The sequence below is a fragment of the Tachyglossus aculeatus genome, chromosome 9 (assembly GCF_015852505.1).
Source record: "Tachyglossus aculeatus isolate mTacAcu1 chromosome 9, mTacAcu1.pri, whole genome shotgun sequence".
Taxonomy (NCBI): Eukaryota; Metazoa; Chordata; class Mammalia; order Monotremata; family Tachyglossidae; genus Tachyglossus; species Tachyglossus aculeatus.
The window spans coordinates 20,308,866-20,331,648 of NC_052074.1; the positions used below are offsets into that span (position 1 = coordinate 20,308,866).

The 22,783-nt window shown below is 39.8% G+C and overlaps 1 protein-coding gene across 2 annotated transcripts in view; it reads left to right on the top strand.

Moving 5' to 3' along the window:
• The window catches only part of MACROD2 (mono-ADP ribosylhydrolase 2), a 1,236,128-nt gene that overhangs the window by 1,211,867 nt on the left and 1,478 nt on the right, over positions 1–22,783 (top strand). For both annotated transcript variants that reach the window (XM_038750842.1, XM_038750843.1), the window contains exons 17-18: positions 15,631–15,717; positions 22,056–22,121. In XM_038750842.1, coding sequence (XP_038606770.1) covers positions 15,631–15,717; positions 22,056–22,114 — 146 coding nt within the window. In that variant the 3' untranslated portion in view covers positions 22,115–22,121. The remainder of the gene's footprint in view (positions 1–15,630; positions 15,718–22,055; positions 22,122–22,783) is intronic.

Sequence of the window (22,783 nt, forward strand, 5' to 3'; positions counted from 1 at the left end):
GAACAGGATGGGCAATGTCAGGCCTACACAGCTAGAACAAAGCTTGAATATTGATTCTGAGGAAAGATCTAAATCACCTTCCTTGGCTTAAAAGTATGTTTCTGCAGTTTCTGAATAGCCTCATACTTGGTTGATCATGTTTAATGAACTTAGTAGATATTCATCTCATTTCTTGTAGAACAAAACCTTGACCAAAGTAATTTTTCAAAAGCATAAACCATCGTGATAATAGGGTAAGAAGCTATGGGGATGGGTGTACGTGTCTTCTTTCTTCCTTCAAGATTTACAGGCAGCCTCCCAGTCAGTGTTTTATTGAAGGAAACACAATTTTGACCAGATGAACTGGAACTGCAATCAGTATAGAAAATGCATTGTGTGACTGCAAAACAACTAAGATTTCCAAGAGCGAGGATTTGGTGACGACTTGTGATATGGGCCTCTTTCAATTTCCCTGATGGAAGCAAATGGAATTGTTAGCACCTTTAGCTATAATATTAACTACAATACTCCTGCAAAATCCTGTATCAGGAAAAAAAAATGTGCACTTGTGTAAAGGAAAAGAATTGCACCTAAAGTCTTTTTTTCACCTTTTAAAACCCTGTCTCTCTGGCCATAATCAGATATTGAATTACATTTGGACAATCCTGATTTTTTGTTTGTGCTCTATTTCTGAGATCAGAGAATCAAGACCAAGGGATGCCATCACAGAAAAATTGCTATATTCAAGCAATGGCTCTAAATGAGCAAGACGATTGTATCGGCTGCTAAACGTAAACAAAGTGTAATTACCACAGTTTGAAATTTGTTATTAAGGAGCCCTAGGATTTCTTTTTTCTGAAGGTTCTGGGATATTTCATTTCTTTGTGCTTCAAATCAATGATGAGGTTCATCTCCTCAAGCCTGTAGAGATTTCATCATTCATTACTGCTCAGAAAGGAATAGGAAACTTTACCCCTGTGTAGACCATAGACAGTTCGGTCCTTTGTGCCTTTCCTGATGATTGTTTTAGGGCTGGAAGTGGCTTGCATTAGATGGATAACTATAAAGCTCTTTCTCTTTGTGATATCTGGTTTAAATGATGGAAAGAAATTCCTTCTATGTATATTCACGATTATAGTCTTCCGTTTTTCAGAAGCTGATGGGCAGCTAACATTTACATTGAAGTTAAATTAGCCCTCGCAAAAACAGTTGTGATAATAGGGTGATCTCCATCCTAAAGTCTCCATAACCTGGGAAGGAATCTACACCACCTGCTAGGCTGCTAAATGGGTCACAGATAGTAAGCATTTGTCATATCAGCTTGGGACCAGGAATGCATTCATTTATTTATGAAAAAAGTACTTTTTAATGGAAACTCATTTTTTAACACCTGACTGCGTGAGACTAATCTAAATTTAAGTATTCAGTTGGATTTTCAAGGTATTGTCCACCTTCTTCTCCCCAGTTTTCACGTTTTGATTTCCCAGTTTCCCTTTCTACTGTATTAGTGTTTGTGACTAATAATGATAACAGTGATGATGGTATTTAAGTGCTCACTATGTGTCAAGCACTTTATTAAGCATTGGGGTAGATACAAGCTAATCAGGTTGGACACCGTCCCTGTCCCACGACTGTAGTCTTCACTTTTTCGGTAGCTGATGGGTAGTTGAAGATTAAGGCTCACAGTCTTAATCCCCATTTTATAGATGGTCCAGAGAAGAGAAGTGACTTGCCCAAGGTCACATAGCAGAAATGTGAAGAGTCTGGAGTAGAAGCCAGGTCCTTCTGACTCCTAGGCCTGTGCTTTCTATCCACTAGGCAATACTGTTTCTGTAATAAAGAGAGTCAGAAGTGGGATATGAACCCATGCCTCCGGAGGTGATTTCGACCAAAACAAGGCACCTTAGACCCCTCGGCCAACCTCTCCATACTCCTCAACTTCCCCAAACCCACCAAGCACTGTTCCCACATCCTTTGGTTTTTCACAACATTTCCAGGCTCCTCCCTTTCCTCTAGACTGCTGTGAAGCACTGTTGGGAAACACAACTACAAACTCCATTGTATTGTACTCTCTCAAGTGTTCAGTACAATGCTCTGCGTAGAGTAAATGCTCAGTAAATACCATTGATTGATTAATTAATTCAAATGACCACTCATGGTTTTGGTTTAATTTCACTTCCTTACATTTGACGTAATGTGGAAGTAGCAAATCCCCTTATTGGTATTTAGCTGTGAGGCAGATTTGGTCAGAAATGTTAAACTTCATGAGAATTCTTCAATGCTTTTTCAGTCAGTAGCATTTACTGAGGATCTACTTTTTTCAGAACTCTGTACTAAGTGCTAGAGAAGACATGATCCCCACCCTTGATTGCTTCATAGTCTAGCATAAAAGACACACAAAATAATTTATAGCTAGAAGGAAAGGCAGAATGGATATGTAGATGAATAAGGGCTTAAATAGTAAGGTATGTCAGTCAGTATGTAGAGAAGGGTTACAAGTCGGTATGAGTGCATAAGTGTATAGCTGGCACTGAAGTGCTAGTTGATGGGATATGACCTGGGGAAAAGATATTTAGTTTTTCTTAGAGAATTGACCCTTAAGTACCAGGCTAACAAAAAATACTTGAAATAACAATAATGATTATGGTATTAAGTGCTTACTGTGTACCGGGCACTGTTCTAAGTGCTGGGGTAAGTACAGAGTAATCAGGTTGTTCCATGTAGGGCTCACAGTCACAGTCTGTAAAATGGGCTTGATCCCCATTTTACAGATGAGGTAACTGAGGCACAGAGAGGTTAAGTGGCTTGTCCAATGTCACTCAGCAGACAAGTGGTGGAGCCAGGATTAGAACCCATATCCTCTGAATCCCAAGCCTGTGCTCTTTCCACTAAGCCTGTGCTTCTCTAAGTGTCAGTCTGATATTCAATAATCTGAATCCTGGACAAGAGAACTTGTTTTGGTAATCTTAAAGCTCCTGAATCAAATATGTAAAATCTGAAACAAAATTCAAAACTCCACTTATAGCATTTGCTAGATCTGACAGAATCTGGAAAGAACATGTGAACCCTTAAGGCATATCCAACATACAGCTTCTTCACCTCTCCGATAGCAAGGTTTACTCAATGTCAGGGAATATACTAAATTCAAGTTTCTAAACTGCTCTATCTTCGAGAAGACTTACAGTGTAGAACTAATATTTCACTGGAAGAGGCTCACTTCAATCTCCACTAAGGAGAAAGAAGAGAAAATTATTGTGTATTGGTTTAAAAATGAACGATAACTTCCTGAAAATAGGTTAAAAATATATCATTCTTCTACTAGATTCTTTATCAAGGAGTGGGGTGACTTGCAGTGTCCAAGAACTATCTTGGCTAAGAAGTGGCATTCTTGAGTGCCATGCCTCCATCTCTCAATTATCCAGTCTAATGTTGGGGCAAGGGTCATTAAAACCCTCAACTGGCCCCAAAATGTCATTTTCCCCTTTCATTTCATCCACTTTCATCTCTAGACCTTTTACCGGAATTGCTAACAAGTAATAAAATACTCAAAAATCAGATGACAGGAGAAAGGCGAAACAAGGGGCATAAAAAAATGCCCAAATTGGATAATTTGCCTGTGAATAATGAGTTGGCTGTACTTTGAATACAAATGAAATCTCCTCCAAACTCACATGCCAAAGAGGGCATTTATCACTTCCACACTAAATCAGGGCAGAGTCACAAAGCTGAAATCGAGGCAGAGGGTTTTTCAGTTTGGTCTCGGATGCACACCAACTTCTCAAGAAGTCAGTTATGGGATACTCATACCAACACCGATGGAGACTTTGTGCAATCTGCAGAATCAGTGTGGTTGGCTTACTGGAAAAAGCACAGGCCTGGAGTCTGAGGACCTGGGTTCTAATCCTCTACTCCTCTACTCCTCTACTTATCTGCTCTGTGACCTTGAACAAGTTAGCTTCTCTGAGCCACATTTACCTCAACTCTAAATTGGAGATTAAATCCTCCTTCCTCCAATCAATGAATCAGTGGTATTTACTGCGTGTACTATGCACAGGGCATTGTACTAAGTGCTTGGGAGAGTACAGTACAATAGAGTTAACAGACACGTTCCCTGCCACATTCCCTGCCCACAATTAGTTTACAGTCTACAACTTAGGCTGTGAGCCCCATGTGGGATAGGGGCAGTTTTCCAATATGACTATCTTGAATCTATCCCAGCACTTATTACGTTGCCTGGCACATAATAAGTGCTTAACAAGTACCATTAATTGAAAAAAAAAAATTGAAGGCCAAAACCAAAGAATCTCAAATACACATGTTTTCTAGTGACTATACCCATTTTCAATAGAACAAGAATGGGGGATTGGAGCTAGTTCTTTCTGTTTTCATTTATGGTTATTTGCTGAAAGCTGGTTGCTTGGGGACAGGATATGCAGGATTTTGTAAGTATGAGATCACATGCTTGTATAGTCTTCCTGTTGGCCCAGAAGCTCCTCTGAGTGTCTGCTACACCTGTCTGCCAGGCGCCTTCTGCGCACATTTATTTTTGGCCCTCAGGATTAGATTAAGCACTTATGGATGTGAGTCAAAGCCAAATACGATCCGTGAAAATATGATTGCCAAAAATATGCCTAACATATGTAGATGTGGCTTCTAGCACTGGCCCTGGGACTTATAGTTTTTAGCTAATAGTACCTGTTCAGCTAAGACCTAATCAATGGTATTTATTGAGTGCTTACTATGTGCAGAGCACAGTTTCTTGGATGGCCATCAGTTCTTGTGGATTCTGAACCATGAGGTGGTCCAGGTCAAATTTCACCTCTCTCCTATATGTCAATTAATCCATCAGTCAATGAAATTTATTGAGCGCTTACTGTGTACTGTGTACAATACAGCAGAATTGGTAGGCACATTCCCTGCCAAAGGATCTTACAGAGTAGAAGGGAGCCCTTAGCTCCTTACATTCTTTGCTCTCCCAGGCAGGGCTGAGGAATTATTTTTAAGAGGATTAGGAGCATTCTGGGCTGTGGAAGTTCAGCAGGGTGGCCATAGAGTGGTAGGAGAACAGAGCTGCAAGTCAGGAGACCTGAGTTCTAATCCTGGCTCTGCCACTTGCCCACCATGCAGTCTTTACTTCTCTGGGCCCCAGTTTTCTCATCTGTAAAATGGGGATTAAATAACTGTTCTCCCTCCCTGTTAAACTGGGAGCAACTGAATAATAATAATAATTGTGGAATTTGTTAAGTGCTTACTCTGTGCCAAGCACTGTTCTAAACACAGGGGTAGACACAAGATAATTGGATTGGACACAGCTCCTGGCCTATATTGGGCTCAAACTCTTAATCCCCCTTTTACAGATGAGGGAACTGAGGCACTGAGAAGTGAAGCGATTTGCCCAAGGTCACAACACCATGTGTGGCAGGGACTGTGTCTGATCTGATTGTCCCACATTCAGCACAGTGTTTGGCACATAGTAAGCACTTAACAAATTCCACTAGGATTATTGGCAAAAGCGGAGTCGCAGGCTGCCAAAAGTGACGACCTATTTGCTTGCCAGTGTGGCAGGATAATCTAATGGTTGGAGCCTTGCTGAGATTCATGTCCACTATGGACTGATATCATGACCTCCAACGTAACTCTGTCCAACAGTCTTCACAGGGAATCGAGGCTGAATATCTCCTGCCTGCTCCCCTTCTGAAAATAGGAGGAGCAGGGTAACTGTTGTATTTTCAGTTTAGACTAATGGGGCAGCCCTGGCCCCCTCAACTCTTGCATAACTGGATGCCATTTTCATCGCTGCATTCTCCATGCACCCATGTCGGTGGACATCTGCTCCCTGGACAGCTTTGATCACTTGTTCGTAGATCTTTAAAACTGTAAGCTCCTGGTGGTGGCAAACGTGTCTACCAGTTCTATCATATTATACTCTCCCAAGAGCTTAGTACAATGCTCTCTGCACAGTAAGTGCTTAATAATTACAGTGGGTTGAATGGAAAAGAGAAGGGAGTGTCAGTAGGAAGTCATGCAGGCAGATGCAGAGCTCATGAGCCAGGGAAGCTGCCCACAGTGGGGGCCGGTGGAAGAATGCGTGGAACCGGCCGGAACCGGAGCAACCTGGGTGTCGTGGCCCTGGATTCAGAGATGCAGGTGTCAGGAGTAAGAGCTCTGTAGAGACAAGTTGAAATGAACATGGCCTTTAGTGTCTGTCATGTCTGTTGGATCTGAAAACATCCCGTACTAGGAAGAAAAGCTCATGTAAGGAGACAGGGAACAGAAGTAAAATCAGATTAGCAGGCCTGAAAGCATTTACTAATTCTCAGTTCAAGAGCTGGCTATAATAATAATGATAATTATGGTATTTGTTAAGTGCTTACTATGTTCCGAACACTGTTCTAAACACTGGAGTAGATACGAGGTAATCCAGTTGGACACAGTCCCTGTTCTACTTAGGGCTCACAGTCTTAATCCACGTTTTACAGATCAGGTAACTGAGGCACGGAGAAGTGAAGTGACTTGCCCAAGACCACACAGCAGGCAAATGGCAGAGCTGGGATTAGAACCCATGACCTTCTGACTCCCGGGCCCATGATGGGAGTCAGTTATACCTTCCCCAACACCTTTTAATCATGAAGAGTCTCTCTCTCTCTCACTCTCTCCTGTATTTTGAAGTGGTGGTTGAAATCTCATTAAGGATTAAATTGTTTAGTAAAGGTTTGCCATTAGAGAAAATGCAACTTTTACAGACAACAGAACAATTAAGAGGAAAATAATTAGTATTCAGTTGATAAATGGAGGCACTACGCCCATATTATTGGACACAGAGAAGTTTTCTAGCATCTTATATGTGAAACAAAAGCTTCAGAGAGATCAGTTTTAGTTATTCCGTGCCACAAATCACTTTCTGTATGAGAGTTTTCATATAAAAAACTATTGAAAATACCAAAGCTGAAGGCTCTGTGGCTCCTTCTAGTTAAACACTATTACAGTAAATATATATATATATATGTATATAGATATATAGACATATCTATATACATATAGATATATATGTCTATATATCTATATATATATATATCCTAAAAGACTTTCTTAAAAATATACACCTCAGAATTCACTGGAAACCTGCTGTGATTTATCCAGTTGATTGAGAAACACAAAAGCTACAGTGGCTACGTGATGGGGGTAAGAGGGAGTTTTCAAGACACCCAATTTATATGGCCCCTGCTGGCACCGTAATAATAATAATAATGATGGTATTTATTAAGCGCTTACTATGTGCAAAGCACTGTTCTAAGCGCTGGGGAGGTTACAAGGTCATCAGGTTGTCCCACAGGGGGCTCACAGTTTTAACCCCCATTTTCCAGATGAGGGAACTGAGGCACAGAGAAGTGAAGTGACTTGCCCAAAGTCACACAGCTGACAATTGGCGGAGCCGGGATTCGAACCCCTGACCTCTGACTCCAAAGCCCGGGCTTTTTCCACTGAGCCACGCTGCTTCTCCGTACTGATGAGAGCTGGCCTTCATGGCTCCCAGCAGAGAGGGGGGCCATCCTGCCTCGGAGGATGGGGGACGGGCAGGATGCCTAATGAGTCTGACTAGGAATCATACGTCTAATTGGGGCTCGAAAAGGAGAGTAAAATCCATCCTCGGACAATGCGATAATTGCACTAGAAAAAAAACATCAACTCTATTTTGGCCAGGGCTGTTTGTTCAGAGTCGCTGCTTCCACATGTAGATTTAGAACAGCCCTTCACATTGTAGCAGGAGAAGCATAGAGCAGCTGCAAGTGTATCCAGTTAATAGGGAGCTGAAAGGACTGTATGCTGCTTCGTTAGAGCAATTATTATCGTCTCAGTGTGAACGTCATAAGGGTATATTTCAAGTATGTGTCCCATGATATGAAAGTAAAGATGTATGTTTGATTTTAAGCACTTATGTACATATCTGTAATTTATTTATGTCAATGTCTGTCTCCCCCTCTAGGCTGTAAGCTCAGTGTAAGGAGACAGAGAACAGAGGTAAAATCAGATTAGCAGGCCTGAATACATCCACTAATTCTGTTTATTCTGATATTATACTCTCCCAAGCGCCTAGTACAGTGCTGTGAACACAATAAATCCTCAGTAAATACAAATTAATGAAAGTATTAAGGGACAGAATGGGGCATATTACCATCTCCATCTACATATGTAGCTCCAAGAGACAACCCCCTGATTCTTCAAAGGGACAACTTTGAGCTCTGCATTCTTTTGTAATAATAATAATAATTATTATTATTATTATGGTATTTGTTAAGCACTTACTACGTGCCAGGCCCTGTTCTAAGCCCTGGGGTAGATACAAGATAATCCATTTGGACACAGTCCCTGTCCCACATAGGCCTCATACTCTTAATCCCCATTTTACAGATGAGGGATCTGAGGCACAGAGAAGTGAAGTGACTTGCCCCAGGTCACACAGCAGACAAGTGGCAGAGCTGGGATTAGAACCCATGACTTTGTGACTCCTAAGCCTGTGGCCTACCCACGAGGCCATGCCGCTAATTCAGCAGAGAGGTATTGAGTGTTTGATTAGAGCAGCCTACTCCCAATGAACAGATGGAGAGGTGGGTTGCCAGTAGATTGGCATTTTGCAGAAACAGATCCATGCTGGTCCTGCTCTTACCAGCAAAATTGTTTTTTATTTGACTTTGGGGAGCTGCTTAAAGCTCTTCCCCGAGAGTGTACAGAAGTAATGAAGAAGGCATTGGAATGAGGTAAATGTCAAGGTGTCTGTCTCATCCCTGCAGTTGGGGTTATTTTGACTGCTATGGAAATGGAGACGATTCGGTGTTAACCTCTATTGTAGTAGCAGATTGCCTCTCTCCTAATATGGCCATACTAATTAACACTGAAGAGGAAAGGAGAAAAACCCATACAGACATAGGAGCACAGAGGTTATGCACATACAAATACACATACGGAGACAGAAAAAGACAAAGACTCAAGGGTAGGAAGAGAAATCAGATGGATAGAGCGAGTGAGTGGCTAGTGCATGGAGACAGTGGACGTAAGGAAAAGTGACAGAAATGACCCTAATTTTTTCATTTTGTGTAGTTTAAAATGCTATTCTGGGGAAATAGTTTAGCTCATCAGGAAAGGATGACTCAAACTGAGTCAAACCTCCAGTATACGGGACTGAGGAACAATCTTTAAACAAAGCCATATTTATAATTGTCCTTAAACACAGCTACAAAGAACTTGGAGGTTTGATAGTAACACTTGCAAAGGTCAGTAAGATGGCTGAAAAATCTTCTCTACCTTCTTGCCAGGAAGTGAAAAATGAAATTTTTTGACAGACAAGACAGTGCGTTTGCTGGTCAATAGAGCAGTGTTTCTATTTGCTGTGGCTTTAGATAAAGAATCGTGGTATTAGCTTTTCTCTGAAGAATAAAAAAAAATCCATTCCTTTTGGGATCTTGTCTAATTAAAAGAGGACAATTCCAGCCAGCTATTGAAAGTTCAAATGGGTGCTTTTGTCAGGAAGGCAAGGAAATTATAGATCATCACACCAACTTTAATAAAAGCTTTCAGGAGGATTTGAAAGATATATGGAGTGAGAGGCATTTTCCATTTAAGAATAGATTTGGGTGTTTGGCCTTTTTTAGCCCAGCCTTTCAGAAAGCCATTCTCCTACATACTCGGGGTGAGTACCAGCCTATGTCAGGAAAATAGAAAAGTTAAAATTATTTCATCCAATATGGTCCTTCCAAAGGCCAGTGTAAATGATTGTGTAGGGTAGCCAATTATTTGGTATTCATTTTTTTTCTTACTTGATACTAATCATAATGCAGCAGAGTGAACGTTGCAGAAAATAAAATAGTTCAAAATCACATTAGAAAGTGAAGGCTGTTTAGTAATATGCCGCTTGGGCCCCAGATTCACACTGCTGCTTATTCTCAAGTGCCAAGTTATCCTCTTCCTAAAACAGCCTGGTTCACTTGGAGACTATCCTTGCCCTGGGAGCTGGAATCTGCCTCCAAGTAGCAAAACAGTTTCATGGCATAAGCCACCTTTCCACCCCTGGCCTGATGGATGGTGGATGTTGAATGAGCATATAGCAATAGCATAGTCTCACTGGACCATTCATCTTTTGCAGCTAATAATTTAGAGATTATCAATTCATCAATCAGTGTAAATTATTGAGTGCTTCCTCTAGGTCTAATCATTTGGGAGACAACAATAAACACCATCCCTACCTCCCTAAAATCTAGCCGGAAGGGAGACGCTGAAATAAAATGTAGATCACAGATATATCTATAAACGCTCTGATGGGGAAGTCGTGTCCCAGGGTGAGGACTCATAGCTGACGTGGAACTCCTGAAGTGGCAGTATGGGAGGCAATAGGGTGAGGAGATGAGAGATTATTCAGGGAAGACCTATTGAGGAGGTGATTTTTTTAGAGGTATTTTAAAAATACGGCCTGCCTCACAAACTGGTGTGTTATATAATAATAATAATAATAAAACAATAATGGTATTAAGCACTTACTATGTGTCAAGCACTGTTCTGGGTGCTAGGGTAGATACAATATAATTGGATTAGACACAGTCTCTCCCCCCCCCCCCCCCCCCCCCACATGGGACTCACAGTCTAAATCTCCATTTTACAGATGAGGGAACTGAGGCACAGAGAAGTGAAGTGACTCGCCTAAGGTCACACAAGTGGCAGAGCTCGGATTAGATTCCAGGTCTTTCTGAGCCCCAGGCCTATGCTCTAAACCTTAAGCCATGCTGCTTCCATGCATTTGATTCTCCCACTTTCCAATAATGATAATAATTGTGGTATTTGCTAAAGTCTTGCAATGTGCCAAGCTCTGTGCTAAGCCATGGGGTAGATGCAACACAGTCAGTAGAGTACCAGACAATGAGATCAGATTCCAGGCTCCCTGTGAGTGAATGGCTAGTCCTTCGATTTCTGACAAGGCTGCAGGAAAACTTTGCGACATTCCATTTGTCTGAGTGGTCTTACGACCACTAAAAAAGCCGAAAAGCCATTCTCCTACATACTCAGGGTGAGTACCAACCTATGTCAGGCAAATAGGAAGGTTAAGTTTCTTTCATCCAATATGGTCCCTCCAAAGGCCAATAAAAATGATTGTGTAGGGTAGCCAATTATTTGGTATTCATTTTTTTTCTTACTTGATACTTATTTTAATCATAATACAGCAGAGTGAATGTTGCAGAAAATAAAATAGTTCAAAATCACATTAGAAAGTGAAGGGTGTTTAGTAATATGCCACTTGGGACCACCTTTCCAATGGGGAAGAGGCTAGAAAATGGGCCCTAAATATTGTCCGTTTCAACAGTCTGGCTTACCAGGAGCTCGATAGCCTTTTTCTCTTTTGCTGGCCATTAACAAAGAGAAACAGGGTGTGTTAGTCATGCATCCAGCTTTTCATCTACATTGGCACACATGAATAGGATCTCACCATCTGTTGTCTATTCTTTGAAAATGAAGTACTGCTCTGTATTATATATATATGTACACACATACATATATGCACTCATAGGCACACATACTTACAGATATAGAACAACAACTGTCTTCATTAGCACCGTCTCAGTGAATGTATGTTAGGCTTTGTTTTAAAAGCCCATTATGTCTTAGGAAGGAGTTGATACCAAATAGAGGATCAAATGAATAATCCCTTTTCTTGGTGCATTTTGGTCTGGGCTAAAATCAGTAGCATATCCTTCCATTTAGTTTGTTATTAACTGTTCACTATGTGCCAAGCTCTGGGACAGAGTCATTCATTCAGTCATATTTATCGAACACTTCTTGTGTGCAAAGCATTATAGTAAGTGCTTGGGAAAGTGCCATGTAACAGTAAACTGACATATTCCCTGCCCACAATGAGCTTACACGCAGATACAAAGATTATCAGATCAGACACAGTACCGATCCCATATGGGGCTCACAATCTAGGTGTTTACAAAGAAGGGGCACTGTGTTACTGGTTTCCATCACTGCAACAGTCGCGTTTCACTTTTGCAATTACTTGGAGTTATTCATGAGACTCTTGAATTGAGTGCTCAAAGAATTGTCTAGCTTCTTATTCAATATATGGTTATTTTAAAATGGTTACCTCTACCCTTACTGTGTTACGGGACTAGTGTCATTTATCGTTTTGGTTGTATCACCATCGACTGACAAAGAGCTGTGGTAATCAGGCTTTTCAGCTGGACAATTGGAAATAGTAATTGAAAATGAAAGAGGTACTGTTTGCCCTGGACTCCCTCCATTTCAGCAGCTTTCATCTCCTGCTAGGAGCCCTGAAATGCACCTCTTGTTTATGTTCCAAACCCCAGCAATCAAAATGCAGACAAAAAAAACCTGGAATAAATTGGTTGTTGAGGCAGTTCTTGTTTTGATCAGATTCTGCTGTTTATGTGAAATGGACTCATTTCTCAGTGGCACTCAGTTTTATTGCTCTGCGGGAAAGAAGCTGTTTGGGATAATACCTGTTCCACATGCATGTCAGAATAATGAATGCAACAGTCTCCCCTCCTGCCCTTCCTACACACCCCCTTCTCTCTCTCTTTCTCTGTCATACATATGCACAGACTCTTGCCGGCAGAATGAACAAAAACTGAAGATGGGCATGAATAGGGCTTCAAAGACCTTTGTAAAGTCTGCTGATCTAATAGATTGAGTCTCTTTACTAGGCCTGAAGCAATATAGTATGTTATAGCTTTGATTCCTCCTTTTCTACTCTACTATGAATCCCTCAGCCCCAAGATTTTTTTCCCACAATGATTTTTGCCATCGGCAATATAAAACCCAACCTGAGATATCTGACATGTTCTGTTGTAAAATAATGAGATGAGAAAGCAACAACAAAAAAAAATTTCCTTGTTTCCCAATTTGCTAATTTGGTCTCTCTTTCAGTTATCTTGCTGCATTTCACACCCACTCTCTCACCCTCTTCTCTCCTTCCCTGTCTTCCTCACTGTTGCTTTCAGAAGATTCATTTAATTTGCAAACATTGTGCCAATAATGATTAGTACCTACTTGCTGCCCAGGAGAAAAGTGAAGGCAAAGCAGCATGGCCTAGTGGCAAGAGCATGGGCGTTCTAATCCCGGCTCTGCCACTTGTCTGCTGTGAAATGAGAATTAAGACTGTGTGCCCCAATTGGGACAACCTGATTACCTTACATCTATCCCAGTGCTTGGCGAATAGTAAGCACTTAACTAATACCATCATTATTATTATTAACAAGTCTCCTCTCCAGGGTAGCATCACCGGGAATATTTGTATTTCTAGTGAATTTATGACTCTGGAACAAACTCACTGAGACAGGTCACCACATCTATAGCAGAGTTGTACCATGCTTTGCATTCAGAGGAAGAAAGGGAAAGGGAAAGAGAGCTAAGTTTATCTACCCTCTGCTAAGGATAAAGGTAAATAGAACCAGAATTCCAAATGAGAATGACTAATTTGGGGATGGAAAAATATCTGTAAGCCCATTGCCTTAAGGCTTTTCTCCACTCACCCACTGAATCTGGGTTTGCCTCAGTTCCCCCAGCATTCCAGATTTCCCCTGCAATAGCTGACTGGTCCCTCCCAAGCAACTCATTCTGCTCTTGCATTACCCCCGCATATACTAAGGCAAGCCTCCCTCCTCTCTCCATCACTTCCCTATCAGCTAGTGCCTTTCCTAGCCAGCCAAACCTTCCCAGGCATCTCCAATCCTCAACAGCCGGTGTTTCCCTATTTTGAAAGCAGTGGCCATTGATACAGCCGATAGACTGCAGAAGCAGAGGAGTAGTAAAACCGGACTCAATAGGGAGAAGCCAGTTCTGGAGAGATAGTTATCGTCCTCTCCCCCTCGTCCCCCCTCCATCCCCACCGTCTTACCTCCTTCCCTTCCCCACAGCACCTATATATATGTATATATGTTTGTACATATTTATTACTCTATTTTACTTGCACATATCTATTCTATTTATTTTATTTTGTTAATATGTTTGGTTTTGTTCTCTGTCTCCCCCTTTTAGACTGTGAGCCCACTGTTGGGTAGGGACTGTCTCTATATGTTGCCAACTTGTACTTCCCAAGTGCTTAGTACAGTGCTCTGCACACAGTAAGCGCTCAATAAATATGATTGATTGATTGATTAGCTTAAGGATTTAGAATTCCAGAATGGGTGAGGTCTGTTCTCCTAATCTCTGGGCTGACAGCTCATGCACACTTCCTCTCTACACCTGCTCCTGGATCTCTCCCCCTTTATCTCTGATTAATAATTTTCTCTTTCTCCCTCTTGCTGCTCACTTACTACGGGTAATGCTGATGCTTCACTCCCATTACAGAAGCTTTCCTTTGCAAGAGGCAGAAGGAAGCGGAACTTTCACCAGCCATGAATGCCATGGTAGATGTTAACTGAAGATTGGGAGGGATCTAGGAAATCCTACATAGTGGTCTTAGAAAACAGCTTGTAAGGAAAATCATTCATCTGTTTTGTTTCCAACCTTTCTGTCTGGGACAGAGACCTTTCATCTCTTAGAACAGCTTAAGACAAAATGCATTTTTGAAAAACAATTGTTTCATTCCCCCCTGCCACCAAAAACATTATCTTAAATGTAAATTTTGAATTAACATTGCTCTTGAGCTGATTTACTTCCCTTCTCTTTCACTGAATGTCTAATTGTGAAGGTAGCCATCTAAAAATGCCAATATTCCCAAAGTCTTTTTTTCCTGACCGCAATTGCAGAAGACTGACATTAGAGCATAGAATGTAATACTGCTGAGTAAACATCATCTTTGGGGGAGGTGAGTCTATATGAGTGGGAAAAGTGTAAATAGTTGACTATTTTAAGAGAAATATTTTAAAACTTTTTAGAATGGAAATGTTATCATTTTCAGTATAATTTAAATTATAAGCTGCAATGTAAAAGGGTATTAATAAGTTGTACTTCCCAAGCACTTAGTACAGTGCTCTGCACACAGTAAGTGCTCAATAAATATGATTGATTGATTGCAAGTCATAATAGACTATTACAGAAGGTGTTGCAAATTTTGAGGGAGTAATCATTCATTCATTCAATCGTATTTATTGAGCGCTTACTGTGTGCAGAGCACTGCACTAAGTGCTTGGGCAGTACAAGTTGGCAACATATAGAGACGGTCCCTACAGAAAAGTGGGCTCACAGTCTAGAAGGGGGAGACAGAAAACAAAACATAGTAACAAAATAAAATAATTAGAATAAATATGTACAAATAAAATGAATAGAGTAATAAGTACATATAAACATATATATGTATAGATGTGAATTTTAAGATAGTCTTAATGGTGTTTGAGTTAAAGAAGCCTTTCTATCTCTTCCTAAATAATATCAATTTTCTCTGTACTTATTAATGGGGAAAAAGACAAAATAGAGATTTTAACAAAATCAGTTTTAATAGAGATTTTAACAAAATCAGTTTTTATTTGCAGAGAGAAATGAACTGTGTCAAGGAGCTATTAAATAAGAAAATAATTATTCACGTGACCTGACAGGGTTTATAAAATTAAAAGAACTAAAAGTATTTTTTTTTCAATTCTTTACTGATACAGGATCTTGTTTTGGTTTTTTTGTTTTGTTTTGTTTTCAATTTCCTTAACATGTTAGAAGGAGCAGCACAAGAAAGCAAGTCATCTGGAGAAACAGTGAGCGTGGAAGACCCTCGTGATGTAGAAAACGCTAAGAATCTTGATGGTATGATTCTGAACTATTTTAAGTGATTCATTTAGCATAAAAATGATCATGACCACTATGTTTCCAAGCAGCTTTTCTTCCTGAAGATGGATTTCTCCAATAGACATAATCAATCAATCAATCGTATTTATTGAGCGCTTACTATGTGCAGAGCACTGTACTAAGCGCTTGGGAAGTACAAATTGGCAACATATAGAGACAGTCCCTACCCAACAGTGGGCTCACAGTCTAAAAGAGGATCTCCTCCTTCAAGAAGAGCTCAGCTATACCTGTCCCTTTAGTGATCATTGAAGGATTAAAAAATCCCTCTGCTCTCCATGACTGGTAAATACCCAAAGCCCGTGGAGGAAAGGATTGAAATTGCTTTTAAAGAATGATGGGACTAGAGGATTCAGTCTGGGTTTTTTTCTCTCATTTTCTCCCATTAAATTTCTCTATTCATTTGTATACTGTTTGGTCATTTGTAAAGGCATCATAAATGGGCTTTGCTAGGTTAAAAAGAAAAAATTTTAGAACCTCAACCTGCACTCCTCTAGAACTTCAAAATACGCAGAGCGGAATGGATCTATCTAGAACCTCGAAACACATGCTGTTTTTTCTGATCTAGAACCTCAATGACCCAGAACCTCAAAATGTGCAGGGCAGTCTGATCTCGAACCTCAATGATCTAGAACCTCAGTCTGATCTAGAACCTCAAAACGCATGCTATTTTTTCTGATCTAGAACCTCGATGAAAAACACATGCTGTTTTTCTGATCTAGAACCTCAATGATCTAGAACCTCAAGTGCACACTCATTTCTTTCTGATCTAGAACCTCAATGATCTAGAACCTCAAACGCTCACTTATTTTTATGATCTAGAACCTCAATGATCCAGAACCTCAAAACACATGCTATTTTTCTGATCTAGGAACCTCAAAAACGCATGCTTTTTTTCTGATCTAGAACCTCAAAACGCACATCTATTTCTTTCTGATCTAGAACCTCAATGATCTAGAACCTCAATGACCTATAACCGCAAAACACACACCCATTTTTTTCCGATCTAGAACCTCAAAAACGCATACTTTTTTCTGATGTAGAACCTTGATGATCTAGAACCTCAAAATGCCTGTCATTTTTCTGCTCTAGAACCTCAATGATCTAGAACCTCAAAAATGCCAATCATTTTTCTGCTCTAGAACCTCAATGATCTAGAACCTCAAAATGCCTTTCATTTTTTTCCTGATCTAGAACCTCAATGATCTAGAGCCTCAATGATCTAGAACCTCAAAAAAACCGCACGCCTTTTCTGATCTAGAACCTCAATGATCTAGAACCTCAAAAAAACCGCACGCTTTTTTTCTGATCTAGAACCTCAATGATCTAGAACCTCAATAATCTAGAACCTCAATGATCTAGAACCTCAAAACGCCCGTCATCTTTCTGATCTAGAACCTCAATAATCTAGAACCTCAATGATCTAGAACCGCAAAAACGCCTGCCATTTTTCTGATCTAGAACCTCAATGATCTAGAACCTCAATGATCTAGAACCTCAATGATCTAGAACCTCAATGATCTAGAACCTCAAAGTCTAGAACCTCAATAATCTAGAACCTCAATGATCTAGAACCTCAAAAAAACCCGCATGTTTTTTTCTGATCTAGAACCTCAATAATCTAGAACCTCAATGATCTAGAACCGCAAAACGCCTGTCATTTTTCTGATCTAGAACCTCGATGATTTAGAACCTCAATAATCTAGAACCTCAATGATCTAGAACCTCAAAAACGCGTGCCTTTTTTTTCTGATCTAGACCCTCAATGATCTAGAACCTCAATAATCTAGAACCTCAATGATCTAGAACCTCAAAGATCTAGGACCTCGATAATCTAGAACCTCAATGATCTAGAACCTCAAAAAAACCGCATGTTTTTTCTGATCTAGAACCTCAATGATCTAGAACCTCAATGATCTAGAACCTCAAAAACGCGTGCCATTTTTTCTGATCTAGAACCTCAATGGTCTAGAACCTCAATAATCTAGAACCTCAGTGATCTAGAACCTCAAAACGCCCGTCATTTTTCTGATCTAGAACCTCAATAATCTAGAACCTCAATGATCTAGAACCTCAAAAACGCCTGCCATTTTTCTGATCTAGAACCTCAATGATCTAGAACCTCGATAATCTAGAACCTCAATGATCTAGAACCTCAAAAAACCGCATGTTTTTTCTGATCTAGCACCTCAATAATCTAGAACCTCAATGATCAAACGCCCGCCATTTTTCTGATCTAGAACCTCAATAATCCAGAACCTCAATGATCTAGAACCTCAAAAACGCCTGCCATTTTTCTGATCTAGAACCTCAATGATCTAGAACCTCAATGATCTAGAACCTCGATAATCTAGAACCTCAAAAACACCGCATTTTTTTTCTGATCTAGAACCTCAATAATCTAGAACCTCAATGATCTAGACCCTCAATAATCTAGACCCTCAATGATCTAGAACCGCAAAAAACGCCTGCCATTTTTCTGATCTAGAACCTCAATGATCTAGAACCTCGATAATCTAGAACCTCAATAATCTAGAACCTCAATGATCTAGAACCTCAAAAACGCCTGCCATTTTTCTGATCTAGAACCTCAATGATCTAGAACCTCGATAATCTAGAACCTCAATGATCTAGAACCTCAAAAAAACCGCATGTTTTTTCTGATCTAGAACCTCAATAATCTAGAACCTCAATGATCTAGAAATGCAAAAACGCCTGCCATTTTTCTGATCTAGAACCTCAATGATCTAGAACCTCGATAATCTAGAACCTCAATGATCTAGAACCTCAAAGTCTAGAACCTCAATGATCTAGAACCTCAAAATGCCTGTCATTTTTCTGATCTAGAACCTCAATGATCTAGAACCTCAATAATCTAGAACCTCAATGATCTAGAACCTCAAAAACGCCTGCCATTTTTCTGATCTAGAACCTCAATGATCTAGAACCTCAATGATCTAGAACCTCAACAATCTAGAACCTCAATGATCTAGAACCTCAAAACGTCCGTCATTTTTCTGATCTAGAACCTCAATAATCTAGAACCTCAATGATCTAGAACCTCAATGATCTAGAACCTCAAAATGCCCGTCATTTTTCTGATCTAGAACCTCAATGATCTAGAACCTCGATAATCTAGAACCTCAATGATCTAGAACCTCAAAACGCCCATCATTTTTCTGATCTAGAACCTCAATAATCTAGAACCTCAATGATCTAGAACCTCAATGATCTAGAACCTCAAAATGCCTGTCATTTTTCTGATCTAGAACCTCAATGATCTAGAACCTCAATAATCTAGAACCTCAATGATCTAGAACCTCAAAAACGCCTGCCATTTTTCTGATCTAGAACCTCAATGATCTAGAACCTCAATGATCTAGAACCTCAACAATCTAGAACCTCAATGATCTAGAACCTCAAAACGTCCGTCATTTTTCTGATCTAGAACCTCGATGATCTAGAACCTCAATGATCTAGAACCTCAAAATGCCCGTCATTTTTCTGATCTAGAACCTCAATGATCTAGAACCTCGATAATCTAGAACCTCAATGATCTAGAACCTCAAAAAAAACCGCATGTTTTTTCTGATCTAGAACCTCAATAATCTAGAACCTCAATGATCTAGAACCTCGATAATCTAGAACCTCAATGATCTAGAACCTCAAAAACACCGCATTTTTTTTTCTGATCTAGAACCTCAATAATCTAGAACCTCAATGATCTAGAACCTCAATAATCTAGAACCTCAATGATCTAGAACCTCAAAACGCCCGTCATTTTTCTGATCTAGAACCTCAATAATCTAGAACCTCAATGATCTAGAACCTCAAAACACATGCTATTGTTTTCTGATCTAGAACCCCAATGATCTAGAACCTCAAAACACACAGAATTTTCTGATGTAGGACTCCAATGGTGAAAAGAAAGAAAGAGAGAAAGAATGGGAAAGAAAAGAAAGAAGGAAAGAAAGAAAAAGAGAGAGAGAAAGAAAAGAAAGAAAAACAAAGGGAAAGAAAGAAAGGAAAAGAAGAAAGGGAAAGAAATAAAGAAGGAATGAAGGAAAGAAAGAAAGACAGAAAGAGAAAGAAAGAAAAAAGGGAAAGAAAACAGAAAAAGAAAAGGAAAGAAAGAAAAAAGAAAAAGAAGAAAGGGAAAGAAAAGAAAAAAGAAAAGAAAGGGAAAGAAAGAAAACAGAAAAAGAAGAAAGGGAAAGAAAGAAAAAAGAAAGGGAAAGAAATAAAGAAGGAAGAAAGGAAAGAAAGAAAGGGAAAGAAAGAAAAAAGAAATGGAAAGAAAGAAAAAGAGAGGAAGAAAGAAAATGAAAGGGAAAGATGATAGAAGGAAAAAAGAAAGAAAGAAAAGGAACGAAAAGGAAAAGAAAGAAAGAGAGAAAGAAAGGAAAAGAAAGAAAGAGAGAAAGAAAAAAGAGAAAGAAAAAGTAAAAGAAAAAGAAAGGGAAAGAGAAAGATAGAAAGAACGAAAGAAAGAAAAGGAATGAAAAGGAAAAGAAAAAGAAAGAAAGAGAGAAAGAAAGAAAAAAGAGAAAAAGAAAGGAAGGAAGTGAAGAGAGAGAGAGAAACAAAAAAGAAAAGAAGAAAAAAAGAAAGAAAAAAGAGAAAGAAAGGAAGGATGGAAGGAAGGGAAGATGAAAGAGAGAGGAAGGAAAGAAAGGCTATAAAGGTGAGGGAGAGAAAGAGGAAGGAAGGAGAGAGGGATGGAAAGAGGAAAAAAAGAAAGACAGAAGGAGGAAGGGAAGAAAAAGAAACAATGGAAGGAAGGAAAGAAAGAGAAAAGAGAAAGAAAAGGGAAGGGAAGGAAGGAAAGAAAGAGGAAGGGAGAGAAAGAATGGAAGGATGGAACAAAGGAAAGAAAAGAGAGGGGAAGGAAGGAAAGAGAGAAAAAGAGAGAGAGAGGAAGGAAGGCAGGAGAGAGAAAGGAAGGAAAGGAGGAAGGAAAGAGAGAAAGAAAAAGGGAAAGAAATAGAAAGAGAGGAAGGAAAGGAAGGGAAGGAAGGAGAGAGAGGCAGGCAGGCAGGAGAGAGAAAGAGAAAAAGGAAGGAAGGAAAGAAAGAGAAAAGAAAGGCAGAAAGAAAAAAAGGGAAAGAAAGAAAAAGAGACAAAGAAAGAAAAAGAAAAAAGAGCGGAAGGAAGGAAAGAGAAAGGAAGTAAAGGAAAGAAAAGGGAGGAAGGAAGGAAGGCAGAAAAGAAAAAAGGAAGGAAAGAAAAATAGGGAAGAGAAAGAAAGGCAGAAAGAAAAAGAAGGGGAAAGAAAAAGAGGGAAAGAGGAAGGGAAGGAGGGAAGGGAAGGAAGGAAGGGAAGGAAAGAGAAAAAGAAAGAGAGAAAGAAGCAGAAAAAAGAAAGGCAGAAAGAAAAAGAAAGAAGGGGAAAGAGGGAGGAAGGAAGGAAAAGGAAGGAAGGGAAGGAGAGAAAGAAAGAGAAAAGGAAGGAACGCAGGAGAGAGAGGAAAGAGAGAGAGAGAGAGAGAAAAAGAGTCAGAAAAAGAGAAAGAAAGAAAAAGAGAGGGATGGGGGCAGGGGGAGTGCAGTGGAGAGAGAAAGAAAGAAGGCCCAGTTCATGTAATGTTGTTTTTACTACTATGATCAATATTGCTCATCCTACCCATGTTGTGTTTGTGTATCCACAAGTTTGGTCATGTGTCTTCATTCTAAGAATTGCACAATTCGGTCTGCAAATTATTTAAGATTTTATTTTCTGATTGAGGTAGAACTTTGGTAAAAAAAACAAATCTTCAGTTAAGCAGCTTTTCCTCATTCAGTTTCTTCTTTGGGGTCCTATTCGCCCAAATTCCATCTCCAGCCTTTATGCACTTTTTAACATTTATTTACATTCACTACCATGTTTAAGCTACTCCTCACCCACATAGCCTTTTTCCATCCTGTTCTTCCCCCACTGCAAAGTCCTTGAGGACAGGGATCATGTCTGCTATTTTCAAGCATTTTGTTCAGCTTTGTCTGCCCAGTAGATGTTTAGTCAATATTAATGCCTGCTTGAGTGATTGAGAACCAAAAGAGGAAGAAGGAAACAAAGCCATTTTCGTAGGTCATGATCTTGTGTTTTGGAGTTGATGTTCCATTTTAGTGAAACATAAATCAATCAATCGTATTTATTGAGCGCTTACTGTGTGCAGAGCACTGTACTAAGCGCTTGTGAATTACAAGTTGGCAACATATAGAGACAGTCCCTACCCAACAGTGGGCTCACAGTCTAAAAGGGGGAGACAGACAACAAAACCAAACATACTAACATAAACATAAAGTACATGTGCCTTTTTCAGGTGAAATGAAGAGCCAGATCGAATGTAATGATCCAACGGAGAGTCAACTGGAAAATTAACTAAAAGGTAAGCTTTTAATTGGAGGTTTCTTTAATTAATGAACCTGTCAGGATTGAAGCAAATGACTCAAAGCAGTGCAGTATCTGAATTAAAACATTTGTAACTGTTGAGATAGTATAGTTTGGACTTGAATGATCTGGTATGCCTCTATGCTGGTGACTGTACTCAAGAAGTAAATTTGCAAGGACACATTTAGAAGATTATGAACTTTCACAGAGTCAATACAGTGGTATACACTGACAATAAGGCCTAAGAAGGCCTAGTTAATTTACTAGCTCAACTTAGGTATATTTTGTACATATCCAAAGATTTTCATTTGGATACAAGTAGACCAAGTCAGCATTTGGGTGCACATCCTTAAGATGATTGACAGCTTAAATGAGGCATCAATGTCTGTCAAGCCCAAAAATCAGTAGAATGCGGGTCACACCCGATCTCCATGTCTGTGAGTTCTGGGCTAACTGTGCAGCTGTCTGACCAAAGACAGTTCTTGAGCAGTTTTCACCAGTGCTACTCAGGAGCTATGGCAGGTCAGGATCACAGACGAAAAGACCCTGTGGCATATATCACAGCAGAGGAGATAATGATTTGTATTTCTGCAGCATGCTCAAAATTCAAGTGTGCTTCGAGTGCAATAGATTTAGCAGATTACACATTTACTTAGTGAA